Source organism: Thunnus thynnus, chromosome 22 (genome assembly GCF_963924715.1).
Source record: "Thunnus thynnus chromosome 22, fThuThy2.1, whole genome shotgun sequence".
Taxonomy (NCBI): domain Eukaryota; kingdom Metazoa; phylum Chordata; class Actinopteri; order Scombriformes; family Scombridae; genus Thunnus; species Thunnus thynnus.
The window spans coordinates 12,232,814-12,257,710 of NC_089538.1; the positions used below are offsets into that span (position 1 = coordinate 12,232,814).

General features: G+C 39.5%; 1 protein-coding gene across 1 annotated transcript in view; it reads right to left on the minus strand.

Moving 5' to 3' along the window:
* Positions 1 to 5,663: 5,663 nt before the first annotated feature.
* The window catches only part of LOC137174435 (glucosidase 2 subunit beta-like), a 139,165-nt gene continuing 119,931 nt past the window's right edge, over positions 5,664 to 24,897 (minus strand). The window contains exons 14-15 of the mRNA XM_067579696.1: positions 10,303 to 10,402; positions 5,664 to 6,259 (exon numbers count right to left, since the gene is read on the minus strand). Coding sequence (XP_067435797.1) covers positions 6,122 to 6,259; positions 10,303 to 10,402 — 238 coding nt within the window. The 3' untranslated portion in view covers positions 5,664 to 6,121. The remainder of the gene's footprint in view (positions 6,260 to 10,302; positions 10,403 to 24,897) is intronic.

The following is a 24,897-nucleotide window of genomic DNA, read 5'->3' on the forward strand; positions in this document are numbered from 1 at the left end:
TATTTATGCATATAAATTGTCAATTCTTATTGTAATACAAATATGGGTCTGTTGCCTCTATTTTACATTGCTTACTATTCATCTTTCATGTTTGTCACTTGTTAAAATGTTACATATCAAACAATGAAAACGCACAAAATAGTTTTTATAGACTTAACAAAAGTTGTTACGGCAAATATCACACAACTTTTGAAACTCAGTTATTAAATGTACCACCTGGTACGGCAGTCCTGATTGTTTAAAAATAGGAGAAAATGCCAATAAAAAAAAACAAAAACAAAACAACAAAATTACTGTCATCTGTTAGGTTTCACAGAAGTCATACTAGAATTTAAAAAAGATGGACACATTATAAATGGCTGTCAACATTTAATTTGAGTGGTACTACCCACCTGCGTGGTGCTACGGATACTGACAGAATTCAGACTCTGGGGCTCAGACCTGTCCTTGACTGAACCTTGACACGTAGCTGTCTATCACTTCCTGCCTCTAAGGTCTTTCAAACTGGGCAGAGAGATCCTCAGGGATGGGGAGCTTCAGCACCAACATATAGGGCAGGGTCCTGGAAAACCTTCTCAAGGATAAGTCTAGCAGTTCATCTATATAAACTGTAATACAAAAAACAAAAAGATTATGTATATTTTGTGAAATTGTCCAATAACTCAATAGCCCTATTGTTATTGCAATTTCAAGACAACAATTACTTTATATGTTATTTATTTTTCACTTGTGGTATAATGGCTGTTTGCGCATTTTTTGACTTTGTTGGATTTTCATTAAAAGCTTGTAAAACTTACAGAAAGGTTGGCTCTGCTTTCACTGGCTCTGCTGTGCATTCTCCCTTCTGAGACTTTGGGAAATTGACTTTAAATAAATCACCAGATTTGTGAATGCTGTATCCTTCCTACCAACTCAGATAGCAGCCCATCAGTGGCTTCAGAGTGAGTCCCTAAAATATTTTAGATTTCTACTTTTTATCCTTTCACTATGAATTAGTTTGACATTAGTGACTTATATTTTATGGTTTCCGCACAGCTGTTAGTATCACTGCAGTGAACATCTACAAGCAAAGCATCTTCCCTCAGCAGTCATACTAAATGTTTTAGCTGGATCATGAAAAATGGGAGAATTAAGCATGAAACAGAAAAGAGCCCCTGGAAAAGATCAAAAATCATCCAAAAATATGTGTAACTGTTATTGTTACTGTTGTTCTCTTGTAGATACAGTATGTTTGACGTAGTATTATTTGACATTCTCAGTGACTTGGGAAAATCTGATACTCATGACATATTTTTACTTTCAGCAGACAAGCTCACTAGCAGCACAGACCAAAATAATATTGGAAGTTTTGGATGTAGACCATGAAATCCAGGCTCTGCTTTAGGCTTAGTTTTCCTGTAAACTGTTTCATCTCCTATCCCTGTTACGTCTTTAAGCACAGCTCCACACTCACATGTGTGTGTGAATGGGACAACTATAACCAACTGTAGCCATTGTGATTCACTGCAAGTCATAAACTTCTTGTGATTCTCTATAAAATTATCTTACAGACATTCAACTAACAAACTAATATTGTTAACATTAGTGTGGATCCTGCAGGAAGTAACATCAGTAAATTGCATCTAATATATTACCTCGGCTGTTAGCGTTAGTTAGTGCTGAACAGCAAATGGCAAAAAAAAACAAACAGCACAATTATTTTTAAATACTCACATTTCCCTCGTCTGCAGCTTTGTCACGAACGGTTGGTATTGATTCCTCTTTCAGGGAAAAGTTTCATGGCCAGTCCTGCGTTGTAGGTTGGTAAATCAGTCAGTGATGTGTGTGTTTAGCACATAGGACGTAAATAAACTTTATCCACTCAGCTCTTCTGTCCTCTGAAGCTGGGGGCTAATGTAGCAATTTGTCCTGTTTGGGGGGGTATGACTCTAATGAGCCCCCACTTGACAGAGGATGGGGGGCAAATCTGAACGGCTTGTTGAATCACTTATTTTCTAACGTAGGCAGCCCACAAAACTGACTGGATCGTCTAATTTCAGTTTGTGTGTTATTAAGCACATCAGAGACCCAAATGTATGTGCACAAGCACTTAAAATGTGAGTTCTGCATAATATGGGACCTTCAAAACAAATCAGATGGAAACATTAAAAAGTCAGCTGGAGTTAGTTGTAGTGATGGCATTAGCTTACACATTTTTACAGCTGACAAAATCCACAGTCGTCGGCAAAGAATGAAAGCCTGCTTTTGTTTACTTATGTGTGAAATGTAAGACCATCATTTCTAACATTACTGCTACCTTAGAGTTATAAATCTGCCACTGTTATTGTAAACAGCATATGGCCGTGTGACAGGTGGGTCTTAGCGAACTGTCAGTTGTCTCTTGTGGCCATAGTTGTTGGTTCTAGGCAATGTTACATAGGCTTTTTTTATTAAGTTGAAAAGGTGATTTAGAATAACTAACGACAAAAAAATCAAAACTATTTTCAAATAATGTTGTAAAACAATGTAACAATGTCAATGTTGGACAAAAATGTCAACCAGTGACTCAAAAAAACAAATCAGTATTCCATAGACTTGATTAGAAACAAGAAATGGTAAAAATAAAAAAAATGGTAATCATCCTATAAATCACTTGAAGCCTTGAAATATCTCAATAAAAAAAGGAAGTGGTAGTAAAGCTGTGACTTATCTGGAAGACACATTCAATAACAAGTGTAAACCTAAACTGTATATACTGTACATACAGCATACTCTCAAAATAAATGCCTTGAAAATGCTGTGTTGTTTGCAAAAAAATATGTAGGCTAGAGGCTGGCTGTGAAGCATCCTGTCAGTATCGTGACTGAATAGATTGGAGTTAAGTGTGAACGAGCAGGAGATGGATGTGACTGTCGCACGCCGACTCAACGCAAGCACCCCCCCCCCTCTTTTTTTTTTTTTTCCCTCTGAGCCCCGAGGATATAACTGGCCTCCCTTCAAAGGAGGAAGCTTAAAAACAATCTCCAAAAGAGTGAGAGCGGCACTGGGTTGTGGTGGGCGTCACCAGTCACTAGTCAGTCAGTCAGTCAGTCAGTCAGGCGAAGACCCCGCTGTCTCTCGCTCTACAGAACAGGTACCCTGAACTAGTTTCTACAAAGCTGAGTCAGAGATTTAATGCAATATAAAGCCTCTGGGCCCTTTTAGCAATTTGGAGTCAACACACAAATACGCCCACGCGCAACTGCAAAGACTTTCCATCCCTGCCCCTTCATGTGCAAATGTGCTGAATGGAGGTGTGTAAGTAAGTACTAGTGTGTGTTTCTTGTGTGTGCTCAGCGTGTGCTCGGTTTCCCCCACTGAATCCTTCCCACAACTCCCTCTTTCCCTTTTCTGATCAGTAGCAACACATCAATGGCCAGTCGGTTCAAAAACCCCGTACAGAAATCCACAGCGCTAGCTTTCTTTATCTCTTTTAAATAACTGTCAGATTTAAACGGCCATCTTCCAACGTGGTTCCCACCCACGCTTTGTGGGGTGAAGCACGCAAGTAATTTAACACATGATGATCATTCAGTTAAGTGAGACATTGTTGATACCCTACAGATTGTCGAATCTGTTCCTTTGTGAGTGCAGGTTTTATCCAAGTCTCATACGGGAAAAGTTCTATATGAGACACCATCGCACTGTCGCCATATGGCAAAGTTTTCTCCAGATGCCAGTCATACAATGTTGCTGCTCTTGACACAGGCTGTGTGATTGGCAGCATATATCCAGCTGTTGGTAGGGTTACGAGCTACTGTGAAGGCTTGCTGACATCAGCGTTGGCATCTGTTGCATAATTTGAAATGTTGAACGAGGAAGAGATTAAAATGTAGAGTGACATTGTGTTGTTTCCTGGAGATGAGTGTTAATGACTTTGTAGATGCAAGATACTCATATAGTGTGAAGTTGTGAGATTAACAGTATCTGAAGTCAAATCATCAGTCTAATTTGATCAAAAAACAAGACCTAACATACATGATGTGCTGTAAATGAGTTTTGTTTTGTTCAAGCTTTTATAGTAATGCCTTTTTTCAAACCTTACCAAACCAAAGGTGAAAGCAAATAGTTAGATTTGCCATCAAATACAGCGTGTGAATGGGAACTGAAGCCAGATAAATAAAATGCAGCAGTCCCTGGCCAACAGGGCCTGAGGCTATTGCATTGCTAGCAGGCAAACAGCCACCCAGCTGCCCCAGCAGGGTAGGAATATATCAGGCAGCCTATTGGATACCTGACAGCTGATTTAGCTCCCCCTTAATGAGCAGAGGGCTCTGCTGCAGAAACCCCACAATCTGTTACATAACAACATCATAGATACCATGCACAGTAAGACGCAGACTGCTAACGCTTGCAGAATCTTGTGAAATCAAGAGATGTTATACTCCATGTACAATGCGTTACTAATAATAGTTGAAAGTGTTTAAACATTGTGGAATTGTTGTGCAGCAAGAGCAATAGATAATGTAGCTCTAAGTGGACAAATTGGTATGTTACAGAAACATAATTACCATGTACAATACATCCACCAACTCTAGCTCCATACTTTCTTGTATTTAAAATACTTCTAAAAATGTTTTACTGTCTGATTCTTTTGGAAATAACAGACTATCAATCAAAACTCTTCAAAACCAAAACTTTTTTCATATAGACTATCTGGCAATCAGAAAATCCATTGGCATGAGTTTCAGTGATGATTTACAGTAGTCAAATGCAACAGAGTCATGGGAACACATTTAAAAATCAATAACCAACAAGCTGCATAAGATGCAAGATTTGAATTGCATCCTATTTGAATCGCAGACATATGATATGGGGCTACCATATGGATTTGTCAGAATAATGAGACAGGCAGTGCACATGTGTTTCTGCTTAAATCAAGCTCTTATAGCCTTTTTTTTTTTTTTTAATTCACTTTAAACTAATAAATAAATAAATCTAAACAAGAATAAATTAACAAATGAAATTATTTGAGAATCGAATTATTTTTAGATGAAAATAAAAACAGTAGGCTTGAAACTTTTAAATAAATTTATGGCTTGAAATAATACCTTCTCATCTCCAACAGGATAGGATTATTTATTATGACTGCTCGACTTGAGGAATCTCAGTCGACTGAGGGGTCCCCGACAGATGATTTGACTCATTGACTTTCAGGGGGAAGCCCTAAAAATGGTTCACAAATAAGTAGTTTCATTTTTAAAAACTGCACAGTAATTTCCGAAAACAGCAGAGCACTGCAGTTTTTAGCAAACGTTACTCAAGCAGGAGTAAATAGCGCATATGTTGGGGACTATTTTCACCTGCGGATTAATGAGTATTTACAGCAGCAGGACAGTGTATGTGGGATCGACTTAATTTAAAACTACAGTGCCCATGTTCATTGTAATGAAGAAATATGTCACCCAGTACAACAGTGCTGCTCACTGATGTTTTTCTAATAGTTTTTAGACAACTCTATGGTACAGAGGAATACGCTACTGTATATCAGACTTTGGCTAAACAGGCAATATTTGTTAGGATCAACTCGTTGTTGGTTTTCACTGGATTTATTGACATTAAAAATATAGAATACTGTATCAGTAAATATAATATTGTATCACCACACTTATCCTGCAGGAGTTTAAGCAGCCACTATAATGAAGTAAAAGTACACAGTCCTTTTATTTGTGCTTATGAATAAGCAGTTATTTGATACAGCAGTTACATCAGTGGAAATGTCATTAGACACTGCAGTTAATCTAGTTGCACATTATTTATTCAATTATTTACATAGTTGTTGTTGGGCCTTAATTGTAAACCTGTATTAGGAATATACTGCAATGTTAGGAATACTTGTCTTCACTAAATCATTCAATAAATGCTCTAATCAAATATTAACATAAAGTAACACTGTAACAATCAATGAAAACTAAAATGGTCCAGTCGAAGTGTTACTGCAAATCAGATTCTGACCTTAGCAAGACTTGCTTGGAAGTATATATGTTCTGACAACACAGATGTCAGAGGGGACCCTCAGGACCCAATCCTGTCACCGCAGGCTAGCCAAGAGAGGTGGGGGGGGGGACTAAGTTAATCTAGGCTAGGCCAGTAAGGGAAGGGGTTAGAGTTCACTGTGTATGCCCCGCTGCTTTGGCACCGGCTGACAGGCCACAGGAGTCTGAAAGTCCATGATGTACTGGCATTTGCTGGGCTCCTTCACCGATCGCAAGGCTGTCTCCGTTCCGCATGTCAGTGTGACCTAGAAAAGCACAAGAAAGAAAAAGTTGAGGTGGTGCGGGGAGAAAAGCCGCCACTCGCCTGAGTCAAGAGCCATTCCAGTTTCATCTTACAAAGGGAGCTGATTGAAGACGCTGTCCTACCTCTTGTTTTACTCTTTTTTTTCAAGCATTTTCAAACTTTTGTGAAGGAATGGGATTCACTACAAATGACAGAATTATGCAGGTAATACTAGTGGAGTTTATCATTCTAACATATTCAGGTCTCTCCTCACATAAAATGATTGTTGTATACAAGAAGAGTTTCATCACTGTCCAGCCTGCAACCAGAGTGTACAAGTGACGCCGTGACTGCGGGACACTGAGACATTATGGGACATCACGGCTGTCGTCCCCACGTGTGAACAGGACACGCGAAGATGTGATTACCACTGTCATGACTTTAATAGGTGACTTTGACGCCCTCTGCAAGAGAGTGGAAGGGAAAAACAACTTATTTTACTTCGAGGGGGTTTCCATGGCAACCTCTCACTAACCCTCTGGCGAACAAAGACACCTGGAGAGGGAGAGAGATGGGAACTTGACAGGTATTATTGTGCTGAAGTTTCAGGCTGGCACAACTGGTGATTTGGTTTTGTCCCGTGTTTGGATTAAAATAGTATTTTGTTATGTCACTTAGCATCTTGCTGCACAGAGACGTTAAGTGGGTGTATGCCACTTGGTGAGACAAAGTGTGTTATCGGTGCTTCAATGCAGTCTTGCAGGTGTAGAAGCCAAAGATCAGTGACGGGGGTGATACTCAGTCATGACTTCTCTGATCATTTTTGTGTTTATCTTCTCAAACTTGCATTTTGTTACTGCTAATCCTTCCCCATGTAACTGCCTTGTTTTTGTTATGTACAGTTTATGGCCAAAAGCATATGGATACCTTAACAACTACACCCATATGTAATTGTTAAACATCTCATTCCAAAACAAAGGACATTACTCTGCTGCTTTGAACAGTCTCAACTATTCTGGGAAGGCTTTTTGGAACCTGTCTACTGGGATTTGCTCCTATTCAGACAAAAAAAAGCATTTGTGAAGTCTTCTACTAATGTTGGACAGTATGGTCAGGCTTCATTCAAAAGATGCTACAGATACAATTTCATAATGAAAATAAGGACAATCCTTGAATATTCCTAATGTTTGACTTTACAGATGCAAGATACTCTAAACATTATAATCCCCCCAATATAAGATCTCTTGATAGAGGTTTCATACTTAAATACACTTTAATTTGCTTAAATAGGTTGTGGGATATGCTCAAAAGCTCTAGCATAAGCTAGGAAGAGAACCTTAAAGGACCAGTGTGTAGGATTTAGTGGCAGATTGCAACCAAATGAATACCCCCGCCCCCCTCCCACTACCACTCCCCTTCCAAGTGTGTGGGAGAACCTATGGTGGCAGAAAAACTCGCGAAAAACACGAAATGCCCTCTCTAGAGCCAGTGTTTGGTTTGTCCGTTCTGGGCTACTGTAGAAACATGGCGGTGCAACATGGTGGGCTCAATGGAAGAGGACCCGCACCCTATATAGATATAAAGGGCTCATTCTTAAGTAACAAAAACACAACAATTCTTATTTTCAGGCGATTACACACTAATGAAAACATACTTATGAATATTATATTCCATTTTTGCCAAGTCTGTTCCGCTAGATGCCACTAAATTCTACACACTGCACCTTTAAGTTTAGATCATTTTATGACGGGCTTATTTTTGTAGTGTTGGCCTTCATTGTAACCTTTTTAAAGGTGATACATTAATAAAGTTATTATCATTTCTATTTGTTATGATAGCATTGAATTCACTAAAGTCATTGAGTTCTGGCAACACAGACATTGCTACAATGATGTCTGAAGGGGCGCTGAAAAGGGGGTATTTAGAAGATCGGACAGGTTGTAAACAAGCCAATAGTTTAGCCAGATTATCTAAACCACTTTATTTGCTGGTAAAACTGACACTAAAAACCTGAAGTGTTTTCAGTTGTGCACACAATCAGGGGAAGACTTCCAATAAGGAAGTTGGTCTGTAAACTGTGATGAATGTTAACAAAGGACAGTTTTGGAAATAATTTTACTTTTAGCCTGGAGGTTTGTTTAAAATCTGTGACTGTCCGCTTGTTTCTTGTCCTGTCTCTTCTTTTAATTGATGTTGCCTCACTCCCAGATCTCAACTATCAACTTGGTGAGTGCAATATTACTAAATAACTGATAGAAATGATGGCCAAATCTAAAAAAAACTACAGCCTACACTGGAATTATCTTTGGTTTAAATAAAGAAGCACTGTTGTGTTAGCTCTAGCCAAACTCACTGCTCACATGTAACAGTCACAGTCCTGAACTTTGAATTGAATTAATAACTGAAACAGTTCAGCTCAACCTTCCCCGTAGACCCTTAAGATACACTGCACAACGCTTGAATTCGGATTACCTCGAACTCACTGAAACAATACATCACTGGTTCCACTACTCAAGTATAAAGAAAGAAGTGTGTTTCACTGCAGGAGGAGAGCGCACTACCCAAAGACGAAGTTCAGCCTTTCAAATGTAATGAGCGTCGACTTCTGACGAGACTTCATTTATGCCGACTGCACACGGTTAGGGGGTCGTATCAAAGGAATTCAATTTAGTCTTTTCAAAGGGGGCCCCTGGATGGCATGACTACATACATTTGCTAACGACATTTATTGGACTACGATTTGAAGAGGGGGCTCGGCAAAGAAAATGAGATTATTAAATGTGCTACATTTTTAATTGGGCAAATTCTCACACAAAAATGTAAATGGATCTCATAAATGTGACTGAAAGAGGAGGGAATACCGGGAAAATAGAGAGTGGAGGAGTAGAAGAGAAAGCTGCAGGAGAATGCAAGCGGAGTAACATTAACCATAAAGCCAATGTAGACTGACAGAGGGGAGAAAAGCCAGTCAGCTTCCCTCACTTGGGTTTGAACAAAACATCTTTTTGCCAGGCTGCTGAGCGCGCCATGAGGACTAAACGTCTTTTTACTGATTGACTGGCTAACTCCCCATTGTTGAAATGCACATGCGCAAGATGAGGCGTGCGGGGAGCTGACTGGGTGAGAAGGCTTCAAATTGTCCTCGATGAATGTGCTGAGAGGAGCTTCATCTGGCTGTTCTTTCTTTCCTCTGAAAACAAGCAGTCCGTGGCCTTTGTAGAGCTAACAGTTAACTTTTCATTAAATACTACTAAAAAATCCAGCTACATCTGACTGACCTATATTTGGGAAAACAAAAGAAAACTTCTTGAGCTAAAAAACAATTGATGCCAAACCTGAGCTCTCTGTAATTTGGATTATACAAAGTGTGTTAGTGTTTAATGTGCACACTTGAAAAGTTCTGAGTAACAAGGGAATTGCTCCAAATGTTTTAATTTCTATTTTACTGAGTTGGAGGCAGAAGTCTCAGTGACAGATATTTCAAAACGTGGCCAAATCACACCAAACTGTCTCTTCTGCATGGCTGATAACACTACAGGTAAGTGAGAAAAGATGTTCTGTAATTTGAGTGGATCAACTATTTAACAACAGCACTGGAGATGTTCATTTAGCCAAAAATGGTTGGTTTCCTGACATTTACAGCATAGTCCCATATAAGTATTTACACCTATTATAGTTTGCTTACATTTGTCTTTCATATTGACAAGGCTCTGTCTTTGTTGTAATCAATGCAACAACATAGACTAATATGTATATTACAAATATTCAATGTTAAATGTGCTTGAATGCCATAATGAATTAAAACCCTAACAGGGTTTGTATCACATCTTCTATTTAGGGTGCAAACAACTTTTTTTTCTCCTCTCATCCTTTGCTGTATCATCTATCCATCTGTTTATTTGACAGTCTGTATGTACCATTTGCTCATCTGTCTATCTGTCTGTCCGTCTATTAGTTAATTACTGTCTGTTTCTTTGTGCTCTCATATGCTACCATTATCACAGTGTGTGTGTGTGTGTGTGTGTCTACATGGATGGTCTGGTGTGTAATGTGTGTTGTACTAACCGTAGTGCTGCGTGAACCGCCTTGCCAGCAAGGTTCTCCGTTCTCATACACCATCTGACTGTACTGGTTCTTTGGTGTTTCTGCCCACATTCCCCACTTCCTGAAATTAAAAAAAAGAGAGAATACAATATGGTCACTTTTAATATTTTGATCAAGTAAAACAAAGTTTCTAAGTATGAGTCAGACCAAACAAAAAAAACAGTAATTTCCAGATTTTTTTTTTGATAAACAGGGACAAACTGAGAACAGAGGAATGATTTTTTTAAACAGCACTATGTTGGCTTATTGGAAAACAGTTCTTTCCCAGCAAAAACAAAAAAGCTGGCAAGATAGTCAATCTGGCAGTGCCCTCCTTTGGTTGCTGGCACTGGTGTTCTCGCGTCCCTTCTCCTCTTGAACAATGGAGGGGAAATATTAATTACCATTTTGTCAGAGTTAATTCTGTGTGCAATAACACACGAGGGAAGGAGAAGAGAAAAAAAAACATGACGCCAGTGAAGCCCATCTCAGATGAGGTTTCAAATGTGCCTGCCCAGTGCTAGCTAATTACATTCTCACCAAACATTTCAAGGGGAGTTAAGAAAACCAAAGCAAACCAGGATGCCAGTGGACACTGTCCAACACAGCCCGCAGTACCGACAGATGCCATTTGAGTACGCTTTCCCTGGCTAACTTCCTCTGATCTTTTGTTGAACTTGAGCAGCTTCTTTGAGGCGGTGTCGGCTGCAGTCATGCTGCTGGTAAGTATTGATTTTTGTAAAACATTGTAATCCTGTTAGGGGGGGAAATCTTTCCTGCATTTGGTGCATGGTTGACTGAAGATTTCACTGAAATGTGTGTTGCTCTGATCTCTTGCCCTACATAGGCTAGTAACTATTTTCTGTCTGTATTGCTAAATATTCAAGACAGATGATAAATAATGAAACCAGTCTTTTCACTTTCAGGGAAACATACTGTACGTGGTAAAAGCAAACCTGATGGTCTTCTTGTGCCTTTTTTCTTAACAGCTTGTCAATGTGCTGTTAATCATTGTGGATAAAGAGCTACAAAAGGCTATAAATTCAACATATTGTTCTTTTAATCTGCCTAAGTGCTTTTCTCACCAGTGCCAAACCCTGTCACAAGTGCACAACACTTGATCAATGCGCCTACTTTGACCTTTCCACAGGGGATTAAACAAGCAAGATCTGCTCTGCTCTTTGATTGCTGCTTTTAGTATTTTGGAAGCTAATCTGCTACATTTCATAACCTATTATGATATTTGTTATTCATTCTGTTAATTGATCTCAATAGTATATTATACTGATGCACTGTTAGGTTGATATTTTTCCTAAAGCTCTACATTAACTCACATTAATGAATACATTTATCCATAATTACTATTTGATCTTGCTGCTTTTCCCCCAACAACAAACACAAGTTACCACAAATATTAAATTATAGAGGGGTTGAACAAAATATGGGTGGTAGTATAAAAAAAAGCACAATTTATTCTAGTTGGTCCTATTACGTTTTGGTCAAAAAACATTAAACTTCTTCCCACGTATCTTAAGTAATGTTTTATTCTCATTTGACCTTCATAAGGGCAAACATGAAGTCTTCTTTGATTTCAAAAAACACTCTCCAGCTTTTACAGATACATGGCTGTCTTCAGGTCCCTGAGTGTGGCTTTTCTGCCATCCATGATGTGCATGGCTTATTTAAGATGCCTGAACGGGTCAGTCAGAGGTGAATTGCTCACACAAGTGGAAGCCGGCTGGGCCCGAGCGTCTCGCCTTTTTCCTTCCAGCCTGTTTGATTGGGTTTTAGCACTCTGTTAGCACCAGGAGGCCCTCAAATGGATTGCTGTCAGGGCCAGCAGACATGGCAAGCGGAGAAAGTGACAGTGCTCCGGCTCTCGCTGCTAGTTGACCAGGGATCCCTTGCGCATCACCTCCGTCCTACTGCGTTCGACGCATCCCCCCATCCCTTAGCACACGCATGCACCTCATTCCCTCGCCTCACCTTCATTCACTTGCTTCCTTAATCTCCATTCTCGCTCTACAACCTTCCTGTGCCCCAGGAGGTAGCATAGGCCCTGTCAATTAGGCTTGAGTTATCACTGAGATGTGGCCAACACACTCCAGTCATTTGGACTCACAGGAGTCACAAGATGGAATCTTATTGACAGATCATTCCCCGTAATAATACCTACTTGTACTTGGTATTGGCAGGCCATTTTCTACAGTCACTCCACAGTTATCACCAGACTAGTGTACAGCTAGTTATTTACACCTCTGAAACACAACACATTGGGCCTTATTGCCTAATTTCACAGCATCGGGGTGCATAAACATTACTATATGTTAGTCTGACCTTGTGACAGACGATATAGCACAACCCAAATGTGCAAAATGAACCCCTCTAGCACAATGACAACTTCATTTTCTCATCCAATTTATCACAGTTTGGCTTTAAGCTGCAATCATGATACACATAATGCTCACTTGCGCTTATAGCAGTAGAGCCAGTCTTAAATTATCTGGGTTACTGTATGTATTTTCTACCACCCCTCACATGTTGGCTGATCTGCTGCATCTGTTTTTTCGCAGCCAAGCTGGAAACCATGTTTGCCTGCCCAACAAAACACTTCACACAATATTCAGATCGCTGAAGATACCTGACTTGAATTTTCAAGAGGAGAACAAAGAAAACAGACACACTGCTGTTTTTAGTCAAATGAAATAACATGAATGAACGTAATTGAAGTATCTAAATATATTACCATTTGCTGGGAAAAGAAAATTGCATTTTGGCTTTTGGGCAAATCCATTTCCGACCGTTTGGAGACAAGGGAGGGTCACAAACGCAGACTTCCTTTGAAAGATTGATAGGAGATATTGAACACACGCTCCCTTTGAGGCTTAAAACATTGAGAATCTTATTTACAGACATCTGGGTTATGACTCATTCTTTGTCTGGCCTTCTCTAATGCCATAAAATGCACCTTCCATCACAGATAAACCTGTAATAGCAGCACATCTAGCCGACGTATTACCCATACGTTTACTTTGCATCCTGGGTGAGATAGTGGGCCTCTGAGAACTCAGACGTGCCTCTAACACACATTAGGGAGTCAATCTTATTTAATTTTCTCTCTCAATCACTGGTTTGATTTCTATTGACACTAACTAGCAGATGGAACTGTGATTTAATTACATCCACTACCCACAAAAATACCATTAAAATTGCGGTTTCAGCTCCTTCAGTGCTAAGAACTGAAGAATCATGTACATGCACTACATCCAAGATATACTAAATGTTTATCAAAAGTCCAATCTGCAAGTTTTGGAATTTAAGATACATAAAATATTTTTTGAAACTATTATGGTAAGATTGGCCTCACTGTACTTGTATTGTTTTACTGATATTTATAATCTAATCCTCATTAAGAATAATTAGCATTAAAAAAAAGCTGATTAGCTTTGGTTCTTCTTCTGATAATGGCTTGAGCTGATATAAGCTCCTCTTATTTCTTTAAAACGATGCGGTCGCCAGTGATTCTGTTTTAAACTTCATTGCGGCGCTAATCCGCACGCCTCGAGTGATAAATCCCGAAGATCCACGGCTAATCTCGCTCAACATTGAGAGGAGAGTTACCCCCTCTGATATAGCCACAAATCAACCTTTCAGAAGCAATTATCATTTAGACAACTCTACTCTGGTGTTTAACAGCCTGCAGATACAAAGGAGAGGAAAAAGAAAATCTGGGCCAAAAGTGTATTTGTGCATGTCTTGATATGTGTGTATGTGTGTGTGTGTGTGTGTGTGTGTGAGACCATGGGCCTTCACTGGAGATAAACTGGATGAACAAAACCACAGGGAGAAAAGAACACAATGGTGGCCCTGTTTGGTATGTCTGTGGTTTCCTCAAGTGAACTGAATATGAATTTGCTCATTTGCCTTCAGTGTTTTCTTTGTAGGTTTGTAGACATGAGAACGCTGAAGCCTCATCTTACTGTAAATGTGCACGACATGTATAACATTTACATTTTCACGAGATGTGCTATTACAAGAACAGATAGACACTTGTATCCACAATAAGCGATCTAGGGCTGGGTATCTCCATAGTTTTTTTAGTCTGTTACTGAATGGATGCTGGTCGGTACAAGTGAGGCAATAAAATACAATCCAGGAAGTCCAGTTTGAGTAATGCATCCACGAGTTTGAAGGCTAATCAGTCACCAAAAAAGTAATTTGACCAGAAAAACACAAGGTTAACGAAAAGCACAAATATGCCACTTGTGTCACAAAGTGATCTACTTTTCTAATGGACAACCCTGGAGATGTCATATTGTCTGCAATATTTGCTCACCTAAATTGTAATTCTGGTCAGTTTAGACTGTATTTTATTAGGTAGTTATTTCACAACATTTTGTTAATTAAAATAGTCATTTTTTTTTTTTTTTTTAAACATGTTAAAGCATTATTGTCTTCCTCAAGAAATATTGCCACTGAGTCAATTTTATCAGAAATGTCGGATTTGAGGCTCAGTAACAAGGTTGTCAAACACTGTGTGTGTGGGAGCTCATTTTCAAAGTGGGATTGGGTGACGTCCAATATTCAGTTTCTTTATTCAGATCTTTTGCTGTTCTCTTTTGGAGCCAGTTGTTCAGGCATTTTTAGCACAAAAATACAGTTGGAACATGTCAATAATCCTCAATGTGAGATATTAAAAAAAATAAATAAATTGTTTGGTATACGTGCCATAACTCTGACACTTTTTTTGTCTAAATGATACCCGGCTCTAGAGGCAGTTCCCGTCAGCTTCTTTTAAAAACCAGCATCAATATCAAGACAGGTCCTTCAAATCCACTAATTTTCAGCTACGGAGGCGCAGCAATGGTGCTCCTCTCATCAGATGTGCCAACTCAGCATCACATTACTTGTAAATACTTCTCTAACAACCAGCTCCCCATACTGAATCCTAACCTTGTGCATTACTAATGACATACACTACCTGTGTTAAGATGGTGTAAAGTCTGTGCTTATTATCATCACCTTCCTACTGTAGCATCCACTCATTAGCTGCCACTGCAATGAATTAAACCTCACAGCTACGCTTTTCACTGCTTTAACAAGGGGTCTGGAGCAGCAAGTTAGCCACCTCACTATGCTGTTAATGCACTAATCATTTACAGCACGAGGTACGGTGCTGCACTGGCAGGTAGAGAGCAATTTGGGAGCCGCTGGTTAATTTGGATTTGGTGAAGCAGCGATACAAAAAAAAAAAAAAAAAAAAGGCCCCGCTCTCATAGCCAAGCAGTGCCAAGCATCGCTAACCTCTGCCACTGGTGTAAGGTCGCCAATCAGAGAGCGGTGTTTTGAGATGAGCCCAGGCACTGTCATTACTGTGCCAGTCACTGATGCTCCTCTCACCCTCCTACCACCCATTGTGCCCAGCACCTTCATAAATAATTCATATGCATAACATGTGAAGGGCACACGCTCAGTCAAGGCCTTTCTTTCACGTCATTTCATATGACTGATACACAAAGAGGACATTTACACCTCCCTCTTTTCTTTGCCAATAGTAATTGTGAGGTACAAAACAGGAAAATGTTATTATACAAAATAGTGAATGTGAGGATATAAATAAATCTTCAACAGGTCAAATATTGAAATTGCAGATGGCATGCTAGATGTTTTTGTTTTGTGCAAACATGCTGTTGGCCAGTTTTTGTATAGCGCACTGACCCACATAATTACTCTAAATCAGTGAGTAACATCCATAGCACATTTTGTTTTGCATGCTCTGTATTAAACAGCAAACCGAGGCCATTTTCTGTGCAGTTATAAAACAAACTCAGGGTGCATATTTCATCAACACCTCCTGACAGATATGAATCAGGGCTGATGTCAAACCCAAATCAGTATTCTGTTAACAGCTCACTCGTGCCTCATTAACGACTGGGCTAGATGTTGCCATGGCTACCCAGCAGAAAGGCCATCAGGGGTTCACAGTGTCAGCTCCCCCCCCCCCCACCACCCTCCACTCCCTACCACTTTAACCCTCTCCTCAGACACACAAGAGTCATTACCCCTTCGCCTTGATTGCCGTATAAAGTGTGGCCTGTTAGGCACGGAGACCACATAGAGTATAAACACATTAGGGACACAAATTTATAGGTGGTGTTACATTTCCTTTGTTAGTGAGTGTGTTATATAAATGAGTATTTGTGTAACCACCTCTGTATCTGCCTGGCTGTCAGGGGCTGTACTAGTATACTGTGGCATGCTCTTCTTGAGCACTGGGCATTAAGCGGCTGCCATGTTCCCAGGTAAAGAGGGCCCCTCTCTTCGCTAATGGCACTCCAGCGAGTGACCTTGACAGCTTGAAAATGAGCGCATTAAGTAGAACACTTAAATGTATAATTATGCACTTGTTCCAGTGAAACTGTCACTACTCTGTAGGTTAAATCATTACGGCTTAGATAAGATGAAAAAAAAATTAAATAATAAAATTAATCCTTTTTTTCAAATGCCTATCAAAACAATTAAGGGACGAGACTGGCTTTGATATGAACACATGAAAGGGAGCATCACTCGACTCATTAAGTGAGCACATTCAAAAAAAAAAAAAAAAAGCAAAGCAGTGGAGAGTAAAGCAACAAACACCACCATCAGTCATTTTACTAAAAGAATATGCATGGAAAAGTGATGTGCTTGTTTTTGACAAGATAGTTTGATCTACTCAAAATAGTAAATGAATAAATGTAAAAAATAGTAAGATAATATACAGTACATTGTGTATTAAGAACGATAACACTGTCAAACTTTGAAGAACTGCTTGTACGCTGACAAGTTCCATAAATATGAAGTATATATCTATAGATTACTCTTGTCTCTTCATTCATTATAGTCACCTTCAAGAAGAATGCCCTGTTGTAGAGTATACAACAAAAAGCTTAAGAATATGGTGTCTCCATACCTTCAAATCAGTCTGGTAGTCCAACAATATAATAAATCCTTGAAAACTTTGGCTAAATTCCCTGCAATGCTAAGATGATCAAAAGACATCTATTTGTTTAAGTTAGGGTCACTACTGTATCACTGAATAGCTGGTAGAAGGTGAAAATGCTGCTTTCCCACCAGAAGTAAGAAAATCCCATTCAAAATCGCACTGACATTTGTAATAATGCAAGTTACTAATAACCCAGCCCTGAAACATAATCTTACTTAACACTATGACACCAAGTTCATTAAATTTGTCTAGACAGGGATGTAATATCGAAAATTATGTAATATCGCTTCTTCGATATTTCTGTTGCGGCCTTTAGCGCACATCTTTTCCCATAAGCCCTAGACCGTTGTGGGTTAAGTGCCACCTGCTTGACAGAATTATCACTATCAGGTACATGGGCGAGTCAAGTGGCCACAGCTAGTTCAGACATGTCTGAGGTAATAGCTGGACAGTGAGGGCTGAAGGGTGAAGATGTGTTTAGACAGAGATTGAAGCTAAAAACGTTGGGAAAAATGATATCAGAAGAGAGCGTTGGTGGATTTCATGGATATAAAGGAGACACTACTCAAGTGCATGCTGCTAAATTTTCATGGGAGCTATTGCAACGTACCTATTGCAAGTTTCAACTTTAAATACCAAGTCCTGTAGTAGATCTTAGAAGTTCATTTATCTTAGAATATGGATAATAACATTTAATTTTTTTCAGAAAGACCAATTAAATAAATGTCAATCAGAGATTGCATTGAGTTACAGAAGCTAGCGGAACAGCGGCTAGCATAGAAGTGACATCACGGTTCCCTATAGCCTTACACACTTAGCAATAAAGATGACACATACCTACTGCTACAGTTTGCCTTTTAAAGTAATCTAAAACAAACTAAAGTATTTTAAATGTGACTATAAGTCACATTTAAAATACACATTTAAATAGTGATTTAATCTTTATTTTAGCCAAATGAAACTAGCTAATATGGTGGTTCAGTAGGTTCAATACACATCACCTCAATCCTTGTGTGACCAACGTTACAAGAACTGAAGCTGGTTTGACAATATTACATTGTATGCAATTAATCAGCATGTCTGTGGATCACCATTTAGCATTACCAAGTGTTCTGTCACTCTTGAGTTTTGTTGTGCTCCTACGTTCCCATCTTCACTATTCACCCAACACTGTTTGCTGACTCACACATCACACAGAATTAGGGAAAGCTGAAAAACATTGTCAAATATCGACATTGTCGAAAGGCCAGAAAATATTCAGATAGAATTTTTAGCCCATAGCTGACACCCCTAAGAGAGGCTATTTTATCAAGAGGTGTTGAAGTGTGTCATTTCCAAATTCAATCTCAGGTTGTTGTTCGGCGCTCATTTGTAACCTGCTTGTGTTCGAGCAGTTTTACAGTAATAATCCTACAGCTGCCTCGTGATTGCTGTGTAATAAAATGGCCACCTATTGAGCTAAAGTTCTACTACAGTAGTAGCTACAATACTTTTCTCCTGTTCATACATGTGTAGCCACTGAGGAAACTGCAAGTGAACAGTAATTAATCTTAAAAGGAGAAGCAACGTGAAATATGCTCCATCATAACTTAATTCTTTTTTAATACTTTTAAAAAGACATTAAGATTTTCAGCCGTCATCATGAGAAATTGACTCTTATTGATCAAATGAGCATATTTCCATATCACCATGGCCACAGAGTAGAGTCTCCTTTGGGCCTGTGCCAATAAATTTGCTCAGCTGGATCATTCAAGCTAAGGCCTCTCAAAGGACTTTGACAGCCTGGAGGCATTCACATCGCTGCACCTCATTCTCGCAGCACCTGGGGATTTTCTCCGTAACATTCTGGGGATCTTTTATTTAGAGCACTACAAGAACTGCATAGTGGCAAAACAATAAAGGGTCACTAGCGCTGGTTCTAAAGTGAGCCTGGCAGTAGGCGTGAGAAAAACTTTTGTTATGCTATGGCTGCACGTAGCTCAAAAAAGGCAAATCTGTAAACAACATGCGTATGTCTACAGTATACCGCTACAAACAGCCAACCTATTTGTATTTTTCACGGTGGCCAGCACATCCCACTCTCTCTGGGGTTGCTCTGCGCTGTCATTTCAACTGCCTGGCTCCTTCGCAGTGGGCATACACATTCACTGTGGTTTCAATGTTGCTAGGCTACCTCACTTCTCCACTGTTTTCTGTTTGAAAATCTACTGTTCAATAAAGCAGTTCAAGGGAGACCTGTGGGTTTGAATACTGAGCGATATGAACCTGCAGGAGTAACTGACAACACTAACAGCCTTTTTTTTTTAAGTTTCACAATACCATTTTTCTTTTTTCCCTTGACTCTGTAACACGGCAGCGCTATCTGTGCCTATCTCTACAGTCCATGCATTTCCTTCAGTCATAATATTCTTACATCAGGACATTTATAACCTTCCCTGGTTATATTTCCCTGTTTTAAAAGTATACAATCTGAGTCATAAACAGAGTGGTGGTGTCTAGGTGTTATTATTATTCCTGTTTTGTCTATCCTGTTTTCAACTTTGGATGTTGGGCTTATTCCAAGCTTGGACTGTCAAACACAGTGTGTTTCCAAGGTTGAAGGGTGAACAAGCAAGCTGCTCGCTGGGCCCTGCACAATTTCAGCACTGCCTTTTTTTCTCTCTCCTCCTGTGCTCTCAATGATGATGAGTGCAGAGCAGTTTGACCTCGACACAATAGAAGGCCTAGCTCCTTGAACTTTGCGGGGCGACACACGCCAACCCCTCTGACCCCAAATGCGTGGCCACCTGATTTCCCTGGAGCCCCAAAACAAAAACTCATTGGATGACCCTTCAACTGATCCCTTCCTCCTCCACAGCTACATTTAAATCATCCCACCCTCCTCTGCGCAGATAAATATATGCTTCATCTTAACACTGTGATACCATTATTCTTACAATTTTGTTTATGAGGTCTATACATTCATATTTGGTCTACTTTTTATAAATCTATCTACATTTTTGATCTTAATTGAGGGATGAAGATATTTCTGATACATATATGGCTTAACATACAAAGAGGAAGGTTTCTAAGTTCAAAGAGTCTGTGTCCCCAACTGCTCTATATCATTGCACTGGAGCTATTTCTGTGTGTTTATCCCAAGCTAACTCTGAAAGGGGCAACATAAATATTTCAAATGCACTTCTGCTCATGGTGAAAGGTTAGTATGGTCAGGCACTGTTGTGAAGGCATACTTTAAAGAGTTGTTTTTTGTAGTTGTTTGTGGTTGTTAGCAGGAAATGGCTTGAACACTACGCTAATTACTCCATGTTGACAATGCGCTTCCTGGGGACTTCTGCTTTAAAACTTAAATGGATCAAACCGAGTGTGGTGCTGCATGTATTTAAGCCATTAGAGTCATTTGAAAGAAATTAAAATGAGGTTACATATTGGGAGCTCACTGTTAACTGGAAAGAACTGCTTCTGCAGTATTGTGTCATATACTTCATTTTAGTGTTTAGTGTGAACCGGTTTCTTGTTTGTAGTCGACTGCACACTCAACATTTCTGCCTATGAGAATTTGAAACTACATTTTACTGTGTTTTTCCCAACAGTGGCATAATTATGTTCAATTATGTTCCTGTGACTTATTATTATAGTGTTTTTGTTTTACTTTCATTTTTGAAAACCTAAAAGAAAGGATGTCACAGTCTTTGCCTTTCATTCCCAGCTTTTCACCCAAAGTTTAATGCCCAAATTTTCTTTACCTGGACATTGACCCATGGACACTCTCTATTATACAAATACCTCTACAAATTAGCTGTGGTTTGCATGGTGAAGCATCACAACCCTTGCCACACATTAATAGACTAACAGTAGACTTCTGAGATTCCTTATTATTCGTTTGAGTGCATTGGCTATATCTATCAGGCTCTATCATCACAGACACTACACTGATACACATGGAGTCAACAGTCACTTCTTTTCACCCGACCGTGAGATGCTTCACTTGGCAAATATAAAACGTACTCTTGGACAGCTACGACATGATACGATGGCATATTCGCTGTCTTTTCAAGATAGATTAAGAGATCCATACTACTCTCATGTCTGTGCATGAAGCTACAGCCAGGAGGCGTTTAGCTTAGCTTAATGTAACTACTGGAAGCGGGGAGAAGCAGCTAATCTTGCTCTGTTTAGACAAGCTGTTACCCCCAGCATGTTACAATCTGTAACTATTTCTTGGTGAACAACAGTCAGGCACAGTGACTTCACAGTCTTGTCATCACCCTAGGGTTGTCACAGAAGTACGAGTAGAAAGATCAACTGTTTTTGGTCAAATCACGTAACTCCACCATAAACTACAGTCTTTTTTAAATGTTTGTTCATGTACAGATTATCGTGTACGGAAAATATAAAACAATAAAACTGTATATTTTTAATCTTTGGACAGAGACAAGCTTTCCTTTTCTCTTTGCTTTCACTCTTTATGCTACACTGTGCTAACCGCAATAGTTCCACCTCCATACTAGGTTTCACTGTTGGCAAGAAAGCGAGTTAGAATATTCACCAAAATGTCAATTTGTTCCTTCAAGTCTTCTTGAGGCAACACAAGATACAGTACATATGTACAAAGAGGCCAAAGAGTTGCTATCTGAACCACTAATGCGTCTGTCGTAAACTACTATATTGAGTAATTAGTTCAGGGGGAAAATGTCAAAAATGGTGATGACATGACATCATTGGCAAACACAGCAAAATTACATTGGCAGCAGTAGTCTCAAGCAGACCCTCTCTACTTATATCTGGAAGACCTTTAAAGGGATATTTGCTCAACAACTTCACAAACTACAGCCTCAGAAATAACCATCCAGTTGAATCAAAACCTGTGACAGTCTCAAGAAACAACTAACATTGTGAACTTCACCAAATCGTTATTTACTATCACGATTAACACACACACTTCACTTGAGATATCATATATACCTCTGTGGTATATCAATATCACAGAGGCTTGTGGGAAATGAATGTGACATGCTGGTGACTATTGCTGTATGCACTCAGTGTCTATTTGTAATCTCTTCCTCAAACTAAGCGTAAAGTCAGCGCTTTCATGTTATGTAAACCCATATACAAGCACAAGATGGTAAAGCAGTGTATGCTACTGCACACCACTGATTTACATATACATATACATGTATCTGTTTGTCTTTTCAGGTGAGCTGCATTTTGTAAACCCTGTGTTTGCTATCCTGTCATTGTACCCAGCATGTCTGCATTGGGTGGAGAAGGGTGGGGGAACATTATGAAGATGAACGACGCTGTCACAGTGGGATGGTGTTTGTCGCAATGCAAGCATTTTCTTCTACTCTATTATCATTATCATGGCTGATGTTATTGTTACAATAGCCATTTCAGGAAGCGGTTGAGCTGCTCAGACCGAGAGGCAGAAAACCTAAATGGAAAACGGAGACATTGGAATTCAAGGGTGAATATGAGTTGTATAATATCTACATTTACAGATAATTGGGAGCATACAGTATGACTGCAGTGCCTTATAAAATCTTTATGGCTACATGTGTGGCCACAATATAAGTGCAAGCAGCTACAAAAGAAAGTGTTCCCAGGCTGATTTACTGTTCCTTATGAACATTTGTATAGTTAATGGTCTAACGCCAACCATACTGCGAAACCAAGCATGAAGGAAGGTTAGGGCTTAGGGAACAATTTGAACTTTTATGAGCCTTGACACACTTCCCAAACTGAGCTGTAATCAAAATGCAGCAGCAACACCGTCCATTTAATACTGCAAAAACGTAACATAACTAATCCAAATTAGTTGAAATGGTACGAGCAAGTATCAGCACAGTTCAACATTCACATTTTCATTGACAAGCCACACATGTTAATGCCGTTTCTCCCCCCCCCCGCTTTCTCACATGGTTGTCCTTTAGGATGCTGGAGCAGGTGTGATAAATGCTGCCGTTTAAATCAAAGCACTCTTCTTCCCCTCCCTCACCCCCTCTCGGGAGAAAGAGGATGCCTCCATGCAGATTGATATCAGGAGGCCCAGCCATATCCTGCAAGGGCTGACTGATGGTCTGTCTGGATAAAAAATGAACTTTATTCCCAGCGTGCAAGCTATGATTCATGTACCTCCCCTTCCCCCTTCCCCAAAACCATTCCACATATACCTTCACTACACACTCTCTGGAAACAGTATAGTACATTATGTAGCGTAGCTCTGCCTGCCTACATGCAGAGAATCAAAACAAGTTGTTGGTGTTTTTGATGGAGTATAACAGGAAATATCAAACTACCATTATTTTTACATTAACTTGCTGAAGTAAATGAAAAACCAAACATCCTTCTGGCCTTTATGAGGAAGAAACATGGTCATCCTTTTCTGTTATATTCAGAAACATCAGTGCTATCTTCAACATTTTATGTGGAAAACATAAATATGTTACATATTTGAAATATTTCCTTTGAGTTATGTTTGGCAGCGATATTGTTCCAGACGTAGTGACCAACTCCAATACAACGGAGATGTGTTTGACCACTGGTTCTGTTTGGTCTTTCTGCCCTTCCATACCATCATGAGTGACAGGCAGGCAGAAGCGCTGGGGTCACATTACTCACGGTTAGCATTCTGTTCTTCCTCTTTCCTGCGCTACAAACATGGTGAAGCATTGCAGTTTCCGCTCCAAAAGTGAGTGGGTAGTGTGGGAGGTGGCAGTGCAAGAAGAACACATCCTTGCTTTAGATTCCAATTAATTTGCCATCTGAGAGCAAAACTATATGTGCAGCAAAAGGATAATTGCTAATAAATTTATCTGTAACGTCTCACTTCAACTGCCAAAGAAGACAAGTCAAGCCTAATGGAATCACATTTCAAAGGAGACAAAATGTTTTGACACTTTGTTGCATATTTCCCGTGGTCATTTAGGCCTTTATATTGTCTGTTCGCAAAACAAGTCGTTAGCCTATGTGGCCGCTACAACCAAAATAGCAGTGTAATTGAGTCCTCCTCTTTTGGGAGGAGTTGCATCAAATCATAAAAGCTTTTTTTTTTCCCAGAGAGGTGTCAATGTCGATGGAATAGCATTTCAGTAATTGCACCCTATAAAAGTGTCAGATGACTGATGGTTAAGGCTAATGAGCGAGTGGAAAAGGACAGCGTGGCGACATCCCATAATTATCACCTCAAATCTAAAATTCATAGAGAAAAAGTAAATAACAAGGAAAGCATCAGTATGATATATGAAAGTTTTTTTTTTCTTTATCTGTTTGACAGATATTACAATGATGAGGGAAGGTGGGAAAATGTGATTATACAAGCAAGGCCCGGCAGCTGAATAACAGCTGTTGTTTCAAACTCAGTCGGTAGAAAAAATATAAAGATTATATATTTTGATCAAGAAAGTTATTGTTATACTATAGGTGGTTTATTTGTTGATGCCTTGGAGAAATTTCACTACCAATCAGTGTACTGACACTCCTGGGGAAGAAAGAATGAAAAAAAACTGTCTTGTCACATCTAAAGGTGTGTTTCTATGGGTACTGAATGGCGTCTTTCATAGCACACAGGCATCTTGATACACACCAATGTC